The 14,069-nt window shown below is 38.5% G+C and overlaps 1 protein-coding gene across 4 annotated transcripts in view; it reads left to right on the forward strand.

Moving 5' to 3' along the window:
• The window catches only part of ATP7A (ATPase copper transporting alpha), a 191,110-nt gene that overhangs the window by 101,340 nt on the left and 75,701 nt on the right, over window positions 1–14,069 (forward strand). For all 4 annotated transcript variants that reach the window (XM_043570976.1, XM_043570977.1, XM_043570978.1 and 1 more), the window contains exons 3-4: window positions 12,170–12,659; window positions 13,186–13,911. In XM_043570976.1, coding sequence (XP_043426911.1) covers window positions 12,170–12,659; window positions 13,186–13,911 — 1,216 coding nt within the window. The remainder of the gene's footprint in view (window positions 1–12,169; window positions 12,660–13,185; window positions 13,912–14,069) is intronic.

Consider the following 14,069-nt stretch of genomic DNA (forward strand, 5'->3'; position numbering starts at 1 on the left):
CTCCCTTTTCTTTTTGAGAAGCCTGGCTAGAGGTTTGTCAATTTTGTTTATTTTTCAAAAAACCAACTCTTGGTTTCGTTGATCTGCTCTACAGTTTTTTTATTTTTCTATATTGTTTATTTCTGCTCTGATCTTTATGATTTCTCTTCTTCTGCTGGGCTTAGGCTGCCTTTGCTGTTCTGCTTCTAGTTCCTTTAGGTGTGCTGTTAGATTTTGTATTTGGGATTTTTCTTGTTTCTTGAGATAGGCCTGGATTGCAATGTATTTTCCTCTCAGGACTGCCTTTGCTGCGTCCCAAAGCGTTTGGATTGTTGTATTTATCATTTTCGTTTGTTTCCATATATTTTTTAATTTCTTCTCTAATTGCCTGGTTGACCCACTCATTCGTTAGTAGGGTGTTCTTTAACCTCCATGCTTTTGGAGGTTTTCCAGACTTTTTTCTGTGGTTGATTTCAAGCTTCATAGCATTGTGGTCTGAAAGTAAGCATGGTATAATTTCAATTCTTGTAAACTTATGAAGGGCTGTTTTGTGACCCAGTATATGATCTATCTTGGAGAATGTTCCATGTGCACTCGAGAAGAAAGTATATTCTGTTGCTTTGGGATGCAGAGTTCTAAATATATCTGTCAAGTCCATCTGATCCAATGTCTCATTCAGGGCCCTTGTTTCTTTATTGACCGTGTGTCTAGATGATCTGTCCATTTCTGTAAGTGGTGTATTAAAGTCCCCTGCAATTACCACATTCTTATCGATAAGGTTGCTTATGTTTATGAGTAATTGTTTTATATATTCGGGGGCTCCGGTATTCGGCGCATAGACATTTATAATTGTTAGCTCTTCCTGATGGATAGACCCTGTAACTATTATATAATGTCCTTCTTCATCTCTTGTTACAGCCTTTAATTTAAAGTCTAGTTTGTCTGATATAAGTATGGCTACTCCAGCTTTCTTTTGGCTTCCAGTCGCATGATAAATAGTTCTCCATCCCCTCACTCTCAATCTAAAGGTGTCTTCAGGTCTAAAATGAGTCTCTTGTAGACAGCAAATAGATGGGTCTTGTTTTTTTATCCATTCTGATACCCTATGTCTTTTGGTTGGCGCATTTAATCCATTTACATTCAGTGTTATTATAGAAAGATACGGGTTTAGAGGCATTGTGATGTCTGTATGTTTTATGCTTGTAGTGATGTCTCTGGGACTTTGTCTCACAGGGTCCCCCTTAGGATCTCTTGTAGGGCTGGTTTAGTGGTGACAAATTCCTTCAGTTTTTGTTTGTTCGGGAAGACCTTTATCTCTCCTTCTATTCTAAATGGCAGACTTGCTGGATAAAGGATTCTTGGCTGCATATTTTTTCTGTCTAGCACCCTGAAAATCTCGTGCCAATTCTTTCTGGCCTGCCAAGTTTCAAAAGAGAGATCAGTCACGAGTCTTATAGGTCTCCCTTTATATGTGAGGGCACGTTTACCCCTTGCTGCTTTCAGAATTTTCTCTTTATCCTTGTATTTTGCCAGTTTCACTATGATACGTCGTGCAGAAGATCGATTCAAGTTACGTCTGAAGGGAGTTCTCTGTGCCTCTTGGATTTCAATGCCTTTTTCCTTCCCCAGTTCAGGGAAGTTCTCAGCTATGATTTCTTCAAGTACCCCTTCAGCACCTTTCCCTCTCTCTTCCTCCTCTGGGATACCAAGTATGCGTATATTATTTCTTTTTAGTGTATCACTTAATTCTCTAATTTTCCCCTCATACTCCTGGATTTTTTTATCTCTCTTTTTCTCAGCTTCCTCTTTTTCCATAACTTTATCTTCTAGTTCACCTATTCTCTCCTCTGCCTCTTCAAGCCGAGCTGTGGTGATTTCCATTTTGTTATGCATTTCGTTTAAAGCATATTTCAGCTCCGCGTGACTGTTCCTTAGTCCCTTGATCTCTGTAGCAAGAGATTCTCTGCTGTCCTGTATACTGTTTTCAAGCCCAGCGATTAATTTTATGACTATTATTCTAAATTCACTTTCTCTTATATTATTTAAATCCTTTTTGATCAGCTCATTAGCTGTTGTTATTTCCTGGAGATTCTTCTGAGGGGAGTTCTTCCGCTTGGTCATTTTGGATAGTCCCTGGCGTGGTGAGGACCTGCAGGGCACTTCCCCTGTGCTGTGGTGTATAACTGGAGTTGGTGGGCGGGGCCGCAGTCAGACCTGATGTCTGCCCCCAGCCCACCGCTGGGGCCACAGTCAGACTGGTGTGTGCCTTCTCTTCCCCTCTCCTAGGGGCGGGATTCACTGTGGGGTGGTGTGGCTCGTCTGGGCTACTTGCACCCTGCCAGGCTTGTGATGCTGGGGATCTGGCGTATTAGCTGGGGTGGGTAGGCAAGGTGCTCGGGGGCAGGAGGGGCAGGATTAGATCGCTTCTCCTTAGGTGATCCACTTCAGGAGGGGCCCTGTGGCAGCGGGAGAGAGTCAGATCCGCTGCCGGAGGTTTGGCTCCTCCGAAGCACAGAGTTGGGTGTTTGCGCGGAGCGAGCAAGTTCCCTGGCAGGAACCGGTTCCCTTTGGGATTTCGGCTGGGGGATGGGCGGGGGAGATGGCGCTGGCGAGCGCCTTTGTTCCCCACCAAACTGAGCTCTGTTGTCAGGGGGCTCAGCAGCTCTCCCTCCCTTTGTCCTCCAGCCTTCCCGCTTTCCGAGCAGAGCTGTTAACTTATGACCTCCCAGACGCTAAGTCGCGCTTGCTGTCGGAACACAGTCCGCCGGCCCCTCCGCTTTTGCAAGCCAGACTCGGGGTCTCTGCTTGGCCGGCGAGCCGCCCCTCTGCCCCGGCTCCCTCCCGCCAGTCCGTGGAGTGCGCACCGCCTCGCCACCCTTCCTACCCTCTTCCGTGGGCCTCTCGTCTGCGTTTGGCTCCGGCGACTCTGTTCTGCTAATCCTCTGGCGGTTTTCTGGGTTATTTAGGCAGGTGTAGATGGAATCTAAGTGATCAGCAGGACGTGCGGTGAGCCCAGCGTCCTCCTAAGCCGCCATCTTGCCGCCTCAGCATTTTAACAATATTTGTTCTTCCTATCCAGGAGCATGGAATCTTTTTCCATTTCTTTGTGTCTCCTTCAGTTTCCTTCATCAGCTTTCTATAGTTTTCAGTGTATAGATTTTTCACCTCTTTGTTTATATTTATTCCTAGGTATTTAATGGGTTTTTGTGCAACTGTATATGGGTTTTTGTGCAACTGTATATTCCTTCTCTTTCTGTCGCTTCATTGTTGGTGTATAGGAATGCAACCCATTTCTTTGCATTGATTTTATATCCTGCAACTTTTCTGAATTCATGAATCAATTCTTGCAGTTTTTTGGTAGATCTTTTGGGTTTTCCATATAGAGTATCATGGCATCTGCAAAGAGTGAAAGTGTGACCTCCTCCTGGCCATTGTGGATGCCCTTTATTTCTTTGTGTTGTCTGACTTCAGAGGCGAAGAGTTCCAATACTATATTGAATAACAGTGGTGAGAGTGGACATCCCTGTCTTGTTCCTGACCTTAGGGAGAAAGCTCTCAGTTTTTCCCCATTGAGGATGATATTAGTGTTGGGTTGCTCGTATATGGCTTTTATCATCTTGAGGTATGATCCTTCTATCCCTACTTTCTTGAGGGTTTTTATCAAGAAAGGATTTTGTATTTTGTCAAATGCTTTCTCTGCATCTATTGAGAGGATCATATGGTTCTTGTCCTTTCTTTTATTGATGTGATGAATCACGTTAATTATTTTGTGGATATTAAACCAGCTCTGCATCCCAGGTATAAATCCCACTGGGTTGTGATGAATAATTTTTTTAATGTATTGTTGGATCCTGTTGGCTAATATCTTGTTGAAGATTTTTGTATCCCTGTTCATCAGGGAAATTGGTCTATAGTTCTCCTTTTGAGTGGGGTCTCTGGTTTTGGAATCTGTCAGAAATTTAAAGCAGAGATAATACCTATCCTTCTCAAGCTGTTTCCAAAAATAGAAAGGGAAGGAAACTTCCAGACTCATTCTATGAAGCCAGCATTGCTTTGATTCCTACAGCAGACAGAGACCCAGGAAAAAAAGGAGAACTACAGGCCAATATCCTTGATGAATATGGATGCAAAAATTCTCAATAAGATACTAGCAAATCGAATTCAACAGCATATAAAAAGAATTATTCACAATGATCAAGTGGGATTTATTCCTTGGATGCTGGGCTGGTTCAACATTCGCAAATCAGTCAATGTGATACATCACGTTAATAGAAGAAAAGAAAAGAACCATACAATCCTGTCAATCCATGCAGGAAAAGCATTTGACAAAATTCAGAATCCTTCCTTAATAAAAACCCTTAAGAAATTTGGAATAGAAGGAACATCCTTAAACATCATAAAAGCCATTTATGAAAAGCCCACAGCTAATATCATCTGCAATGGGAAAAACTGAGAGCTTTTTCCCTGAGATCAGGAACATGACAGGGATGTCCACTCTCACCTCTGTTGTTTAACATAGTGTTGGAAGTTTCTGCATCAGAAATCAGACAACAGAAGGAAATCAAAGGCATCCAAATTGGCAAAGATGAAATCAAGCTTTCACTTTTTGCAGATGACATGATATTAAACATGGAAAACCTGATAGACTCCACCAAAAGTCTGCTAGAACTGATACAGGAAGTCAGCAAAGTTGCAGGATACAAAATCAATGTATAGAAATCAGTTGCATTCTTATACACTAATAATGAAGCAACAGAAAGAGAAATAAAGAAACTGATCCCATTCCCAACTGCATTAAGAATCTTAAAATACCTAGGAATAAACCTAACCAAAGATGTAAAAGATCTGTATGCTGAAAACTATAGAAAGCTTATGAAGGTAATTGAAGAAGATATAAAGAAATGGAAAGACATTCCCTGCTCATGGATTGGAAGAATAAATATTGTTAAAATGTCATTACTACCCCAAACTATCTACATATTCAATACAGTCCCATTCAAAATTGCAGCAGCATTCTCTCAAAGCTAGAATAAGCAATCCTAAAATTTGTATGCAACCACAAAGGACCCCGAATAGCCAAAGTAATATTGAAGAAGACCAAAGCAGGAGGCATCACAATCCCAGACTTTAGCCTCTACTACAAAGCTGTAATTATCAAGACAGCATGGTGTTGGAACATCACAGACACATAGACCAATGGAATAGAGTAGAGACTCCAGAATTGGACCTGCAAAATTATGGCCAGCTAATCTTCGACAAAGCAGGAAAGAATATCCAATGGAAAAAAGAGAGTCTCTTTCACAAATGGTTTTGGGAGAACTGGAGAGCAACATGGAGAAGAATGAAACTAGACCACTTTCTTACACCATTCCCAAAAATAAACTCAAAATGGATAAAGGACCTGAATGTGAGACAGGAAACCATCAAAACCCTATTGGAGAAAGCAGGAAAAAACCTCCCTGACCTCAGCTGCAGTAATTTCTTACTTCACACATCTCGAAAGCAAGGGATATAAATGCAAAAATGAACTATTGGGACCTCATGAAGATAAAAAGCTTCTGGACTGCAAAGGAAACAGTCAACAAAACTAAAAGGCAACCAGTGGAGTGGAAAAAGATATTTGCAAATGACTTATCAGACAATGGGCTAGTATCCAAAATTTATAAGGAACTCACCAAACTGCACACCCGAAAAACAAATAATCCAGTGAAGAAATGGGCAGAAAACATGAATAGACACTTCTGTAAAGAAGACATCCAGATGGCCAACAGGCACATGAAAAGATTTTCAATATCACCCTTCATCACCGAAATATAACTCAAAACCACACTGAGATATCACCTCATGTCAGTTAGAGTGGCTAAAAGGAACAAATCAGGAGACTATAGATGCTGGCAAGGATGTGGAGAAACCGGAACCCTCTTGCATTGTTAGTCCGAATGCAAACTGGTGCAGTCACTCTGGAAATCCGTGTGGAGGTTCCTCAGAAAGTTAAAAACAGATCTACCGTGTGACCCAGCAATAGCACTGTTAGGAATTTACCCAAGGGATACAGGAGTACTGATGCATAGGGGCACTTGTACCCCAATGTTTATAGCAGCACTTTCAACAATAGCCAAATTATGGAAAGAGTCTAAATGTCCATCAACTGATGAATGGATAAAGAAATTGTGGTTTATATACACAATGGAGTACTACGTGGCAATGAGAAAGAATGAAATATGGCCTTTTGTAGCAACGTGGATGCAACTGGAGAGTGTGATGCTAAGTGAAATAAGTCATACAGAGAAAGACAGATACTGTATGTTTTCACTGTTATGTGGATCCTGAGAAACTTAACAGAAGTCCATGGGCGAGGGGAAGGGGAAAAAAAAGGTTAGAGAGGCAGGGAGCCAAACCCTAAGAGACTCTTAAAAACCAGGAATAAACTGAGGGTTGATGGGTGGTGGGAGGGAAGGGAAAGGGGGTGATGGGAATTGAGGAGGGCACCTGTTGGGATGAGCACTGGGTGTTATATGGAAACCAATTTGACAGTAAGTTTCATAGTTAAAAAAAGTTAACATCACAGTGCACTTCAACTTAGTATTTTTGTATAATTTGGGTAAATACATAGTCGTGCAATATCTGGATTGTACGGTAGTTCTATTTTTAACTTTTTGAGGGCTCTATACTCTTTTCCACAGTGGCTGTACCAGTTTGTATTTCCATCAACAGTGCAAGAGGGTTTCCCTTTCTCCACATCCTTGCCAACACCTGTTGTTCCATGTGTTGTTGATTTTAGCCATTCTGACAGGTGAAATGTGATATCTCATTGTAGTTTTGATTTTCATTTCCCTGATGATCAGTGATGTTGAGCATCTTTTCATGTGCCTGTTGGTCATCTGTATGTCTTCTTTGGAAAAATGTCTATTCATGTCTTCTGTCCATTTTTTAATTGGATTATTTTTTGGGGGGTGTTGAGTTTGATAAGTTCTTTATATATTTTGGATACTAACCCTTTATCAGATATGTTATTTGGAAATATCTTCTCCCAGTCAGTAGGTTACCTTTGTGTTTTGTTTATGGTTTCTTTACTGTGTAAAAAGCTTTTTATTTTGGTGTAGTCCCAGTAGTTTATTTTTGTTTTTGTTTCTGTTGCCTAAGGAGATATCTAGAAAAATGTGATGGTTGATGTCAGCGAAATTACTGCCTGTGTTCTCTTCTAAATTTTTATGATTTCTGGTCTCACATTTAAGTGTTTCATCCATTTTAAGTTTATTTCTGTGTATGGTGTTAGACAGTGGTCCAGTTTAATTCCTTTACATGTAGTTTTCCAGTTTTCCCAGCACCATTTATTGAAGAGACTGTCTTTTCCTCATTGTATATTCTTGCCTCCTTTGTCATAGACTCATTTACCATATAAGCATAGGTTTATTTCTTGGTTTTCTGTTTTGTTCCATTGATCTATGTGTCTATTTTTGTGCCCAGCACCACAGTTTATATTAATGGATTTTTCTTATGATATTTTAATTTTTGGTATCGTATATTGAAGCATCAATGTAGAGTTTTACTTGATTAGTATATACACATTATTTTTTCAACAAACAATAATAGAATTTGTACTGTGAAGTATGTAATATATATGAGGTCCCTCATGTATTTTAAATAGTTTTCACTTGAGTCAAAACTATTTGTGGTTGGTGAATCAAACATACTAGAAATTCAATATAACTGATAAATCATTTCACTTTTCTCCCTTCATTCTGTGTAAAATGACAGAATCCTTTCAAGCCCTGAAGAACTGCTGATTATGTTGAGTTGTTATGAAACCTCCTTCTTAGGAAGGTGCAGCCCTTTGAGTTAGTGTGATTTGTCCAAGGTTCTAGCATTCATCTTGCTTGAGACCAAATCATATAGAAATCACATGCAGATAAAGTATACTGTACTTGAATTTCATATATTATATTTCAGTAGATAAAGAATGCCATACTCATTAAAATAATGGATCTTTACAATTCCTGTCGACATTTAGTACTCTCTACTCCACTATTAATGCATTTGAGGCCACAGAGTATGTTTGATTTCATTTCTTCTCTTCCAGTCCTGCCTTCATCCAAATATAGTGAATAATCTTCCACCTTGAGGCCTTCCTATGAGCCACAGTCATAATTTGTAGACTGTTACATGTTTATTTTCAGAGGAATTATTGATTTAATGGAAATATAGTTCTTATAAAAGTTAAAATAACAGCATTGGTTCCCAATGAAAGATAGAAAAAGACAAGCTGTTGAAACTTTTGAACAATGTAGGGAATAGGTGGAGGTGGTTTTTGTTGGTGGGGTTAATGTTAAAGGAGAGCTACATAGACACAGAATTGTACTGCTACCAGCAATTTCTGGGTCTACAGAGTCATTGCTTGTTTTTGCTCACCATTGTGTCCCTAGCAGCTTAGCACAGTGTCAGGCACATAATAGGCACTCCTTAAATATTTGTTGAATAAATAAATGTTATTTTAGCTTCCTGCCCAAGCATTTGACATCCAGAACAGTATTGTGATAATCACCACGTGAATTTCCTCTTAAAAGAAACAAAGGTGCTGCTTGTTTTTGTTTCCTTTGAGATTTTAGGCTTGAAACATCTCTTTGATATCTAATATTCAGAAGAAAAGTTGAGGAAAGTTTCCCCAAAGGGGAACATTTTTGTTTGTGCTAAGTGTGGTTGGACAGCTTTAAAACACACAAATAGAAGTTACTACATAAGGAAGTGCTTTCAGTCTACAGCATGAAAACAACATAGGATAATATAACTTTTTAACATAGTATTTTATATAAACAGTTTCCTTATTTCCTTATGTCTTTTACAGTTAGAAGACAGGCTAATGCAGTAGAAAGCATATCAAATCCTCTAGAGACAAAGTGATTTTTGCTTTTAAAATCATTTTTTGGGGACTCCTGGGTGGCTCAGTCAGTTGAGCGTCCGACTTCAGCTCAGGCATGATCTCACGGTTTGTGGGTTCGAGCCCCATGTCAGGCTCTGTGAAGACAGTTCAGAGCCTGGAGCCTGCTTTGGAGTCTGTGTCTCCCTCTCTCTTTGTCCTTCCCCTGCTCATGCTCCATCTCCATCTCTCTCTCAAAAAATAAAATAAAACACTAAAAAAATTTTAAATCATTTTTTAAAAAGTTTATTTATTTATCTTGAGGGTGGGGAGTATGCGAGCAGAGGCCAGAGAGAGAGGGAGTGAAAATCCCAAGCAGGTTCCTCACTGTCAGTGCAGAGCCCAACACAGGGCTTGATCTCACCAACCATGAGATCATGACCTGAACTGAAATCAAGAGTCAGATGCTTAACCGACTAAGCCACCCATGCACCCGTAAAATCAGTTTTAAGAATTGTTTCTCATGGGATATGTAAATTAACATTTTTGGGGGGATGGAAATTATCTCAAAACCAGATCTTTTTAAAGAGATACCATATACAGTGTACTTAAACATAAAGGAAAAAAGAAATCTACACCCTTTTTAAAAAGTTTGGTATTTTATCAGAAAAAGTATAGTAGTACCTGGATCTGTACTGTCCAATGGAATGTTCTGCGATGATGGAAATGTTCTATAATATACCCAGCACCGTATGGCAACCACTTGGCCACATTGGCCATTGAACACTTGAAATGTGGCTAATGCAACTAACTGAATTTTTTAATTTTAGTTTTGTTTTCTTTAAAACACAATTATCATATGTAAAATTGACTTCTTTTTGATATAAAGTTCTGTAATTTTTTTTTTTTTTAGTTTGGTGAATTTTAACATATCTATATATTTATTTAACTACCAACACAACCAGGACACCATAGTCCCATCATGTCAAAAAACGCCCCTGTTCAGCCCCTTTATAGTCACTTCTCCCCCACCCCTCATCTGTTCTCCATCTTCCTCTTTAGTTTGAATATTTAAAATTTTTAAAGTAATTTTATTAATCAGAAAAATCATTGGAGTGTGATTAGAGTTTGAAAGAGAATCTATTTAGAGATACAAAGCCACAAAAGCCTTCATTTTGTAATGACTATATTTGTATTGTATCTGTTTCAAAAGTATATGTCGGAACTGCATGTGGTTTGGCTATACTGCAACTTATTCATGGAAAATGTTATATGGTGTATTCCAAAACAAAATATAAATTATTTTCCCACTTTTTCTGTTTTGAATCACTTATGTTAGTGGTTTCTTCCATAACTAAGATCAAGATAACCAACTAGAATTACTAGTCTAAGCATCTTTTCTGTGCCAGGGGTGCATTTCAAGATTTCACCAAATACCTAGCCGTTGATTACCAAGCTAAAGGAAGAAAGATTTAACTATATAACTATTGTTGACAGTTTAAAGTGAGATTTCCTTCTTTTAATTACTTTTAATTATATTTTGGTGTTGCTTTTATTTATGGAACAAAGATTTTCACCAGGAATCTAAAATAATAATGCTCATATTTTAACTGCCTTTAGAACATTAATCCCCTACCGTCTCTCAAAATCAGTTGGGTCTAAAACTAAATTTATCATCTTTCTTTTCCCACCACTCCAACCTCGTCCTCCAGTTTTCTTCTCTCTCTGATAACAGTTAATGGCAACACCATCTATCCACTGGCCCAGGCCAGAAACCTATAACTCGTAGTCATCTCCTTTACTCTCTATAATCTCCTTACTAGTTCTTGCCCTCCCAAATGTATCTTGGAATTGCCCCTTTTTCTTTACCCTCAGTATTCATGCCTTAATTCATGCCTTAATGCCTTAATATGTACCACTATTACAATTGCAATAGTCTCCTAACTGATCTCCTATCCTGTGTCACTCATTCCACCCCCCACACATCTGCTGTGTCTCCAAAATGATTCTTCTCTAAAATGCTAATACAATCATGTCATTCCCTTGTTAACTTTTTTTGTGACTCTCTATTACCTATAGGCTGAATTACCATTATTGGCATGAAGTGGACCCCATAGTAAATCAGTTGCCTCATTCTCCAGTTTATCATCTTTATCTACTTTATCCATTTGTCTGGAATTCCTGCCTCATACATTCTTGCTAATTTCTGTTTGTTTGTTTACATTCAGGTCTTATCTCCCCTAAGAAGGCTTTTCTGACCCATATTGCCAGGGATAAATACATGTCTCTTTACTGTATTTTCTATGCTAATATTCCTCCCTGTGACTGTGTCATGCTCACCGTTGTATTTGAGAATCCTAGTTCCTGGCACATACAATAGGTGCTTGATAAATATTACTTGTTCGGTGTTTACCTTTATATAACTCACTGCTGCAAAGAACTACTTTCCTATCTATTTGCTCTTATAACAACTCTAGAAGATTATAGGGCATATTTCCCAATTTTTCAGATGGTAGAATTAATGAATGTGTTGACTAATAAGTGGAGAGTTGACAATGGAACTCAAATCTTCTGACTCCCAACCCAGTGAGTGTGTGTGTGTGTGTGTGTGTGTGTGCACATGTATTTGTGTGTATGACTACACCATTAATTTTTGTAAGATGTCAGCCAGATATGCATGCAGTCATGGTAGTAGTTAAATTATATACAGTAGCTGAGCTTTAGGAATACAATCATTATTTTTATCATTGAATCAGGCGAAGCAATAAAGATGTTCTTATTTTGAATAAAAGTAATACTAGGCTGTAGGGACTTAGAAGGATATAGGAGTATATGCTACAAAATCCTATCATTGCCTTTAATCACACAGTAGCATGTTTATATCTTTTCTTCCGAACAAAGTTATTTTAATCAAACATCTTAAAATTTAAACTTCATATCACCTTTTATTTTCTGCAGCTGATCCTGTTTTCTTTATTATCTTTGAATTGATAGAGAGTGAAGTATTGGAATAATTTGTGAAAGGAGATAGTAGGAAAGAGTTGTTTGTGCTCTGTTGTAAAATTCCAGGGTGTGTTTGTCCATGTGTGTGTTTCAAATGCCTAATCAGTAGCTGAGTCACATACGCCTACATACAAGTTTATCATTCCTATAAGTACAGAAGACATTTTTTTGTTTCTTTCCAAAGAGAATAGTAAAGATGAGAACTAATAGAGAAACTCCATTTGGTTGAATTATTTGTCCCATTCTTCTTGAATGCGGCATGATGATTGCTATTTTTTAAGTTCTAGGTCATAAAATTGAATTAAACTGACTTTTGAAATTCTCTTCCAAAAGGTTTCACTGGAAGAAAAAAATGCAACTATTATTTATGACCCTAAACTACAGACTCCAAAGACCCTCCAGGAAGCTATTGATGACATGGGCTTTGATGCTGTTCTCCACAATCCTAACCCTGTCCCTGTTTTAACTGACACTGTGTTTCTGACTGTTGCTGCTTCACTGGCTCTGCCATGGGACCATATCCAAAGCATATTGCTCAAGACCAAGGGTGTGACAGACATTAAAATTTCCCCTCAGCAAAGAACTGTAGTGGTGACAATAATCCCTTCTATTCTGAATGCCAATCAGATAATAGAGCTGCTTCCGGATCTCAGTTTAGATATTGGAACTCTGGAGAAAAAGTCAGGAACTTGTGAAGATTATAGTATGGCTCAAGTAGGTGAAGTCATGCTGAAGATGAAAGTAGAAGGAATGACCTGCCATTCATGCACCAGCACCATTGAAGGAAAAATTGGGAAGCTGCAAGGTGTTCAGCGAATTAAAGGTAATATATCTGGTGGTATTTGGTTGTTTTGTAAGGATTAGCTTTCTGTTTTGGCCTTTTAAGTTTTTGCTTTCCTCTTAAGCATGGGTTTTGAATCCACAGACTAGAATACTTACTGCTTCATTGAAGTCTGAGGTACAGTGTGCATATTCCCAGGATTAATGTGGGTAAAGCTAATGTATAATTAAAAACTACATGAGTTTTGAACTAGCAGAAAATGTAGCTGGGGTGGCAGTTCATGGAGTTCAGCGTTTTTAACTCAACATGCCTGGGGTCCTCCCTACCTCTAATCTGTTTCTGTTCAGGCATGCAGAAACTTGGAGACCATAGATAAAGTAGTCATATTTTTTTACTTTTTTCTAGTCTGTGTCAGTAACATTTTATGAAAACAGAATTATCTTAAGAAAAGCTAATGACAGCGAAGACAGAGAAACAATTTTGTGTGGTATTGATTTGAAAGCTACAGAATGTTTTCTGAAGTGGCCTAAGAATAACTGAATTAAATATTTCTCTTTTCACTAACTAGTCTCCTTGGACAACCAAGAAGCTACTATTGTTTATCAACCTCATCTTATCACAGCAGAGGAAATTAAAAAACAGATTGAAGCTGTGGGCTTTCCAGCATTCATCAAAAAACAGCCCAAGTACCTCAAATTGGGAGCTATTGATATAGAACGTCTAAAGAATACACCAGTCAAATCCTCAGAAGGACCACAGCAAAGGAGTCCATCATATAGCAGTGATTCAACAGTCACTTTCATTATAGATGGCATGCATTGTAAATCATGTGTGTTAAATATTGAAAGTGCTTTATCTACACTCCAATATGTAAGCAGCATCGTAGTTTCTTTAGAGAATAGATCTGCCATAGTGAAGTACAATGCAAGCTCAGTCACTCCAGAAACCCTTAGAAAAGCAATAGAGGCCATCTCACCAGGGAAATACAAAGTTAGTATTACAAGTGAAGTTGAAAGTACCTCAAACTCTCCCTCCAGCTCATCTCTTCAAAAGATTCCTTTGAACACAGTAAGCCATCCTCTGACTCAAGAAACTGTGATAAACATTGGTGGCATGACTTGTAATTCTTGTGTGCAGTCTATTGAGGGTGTCATATCAAAAAAGGCAGGTGTAAAATCCATACGAGTATCTCTTGCAAATGGCAATGGGACTGTTGAGTATGATCCTCTACTAACTTCTCCAGAGACCTTGAGAGAAGCAATAGAAGACATGGGATTTGATGCTGCCTTGTCAGGTAATTATTACTTTTTTCTCAGATTTCCTTAATGTTTTTTTATCTTCTAATTTGGATTCTTTGGCTTTCATCAATAATAAATAATGAGCAATAGGCACTGCAGCTCTGGTTTTTGGAAGTAAATCTTATAGAGGTAGTCAGCAGTGTATACAAAGATG

This window comes from Prionailurus bengalensis, chromosome X (genome assembly GCF_016509475.1).
Source record: "Prionailurus bengalensis isolate Pbe53 chromosome X, Fcat_Pben_1.1_paternal_pri, whole genome shotgun sequence".
NCBI classification, from domain to species: domain Eukaryota; kingdom Metazoa; phylum Chordata; class Mammalia; order Carnivora; family Felidae; genus Prionailurus; species Prionailurus bengalensis.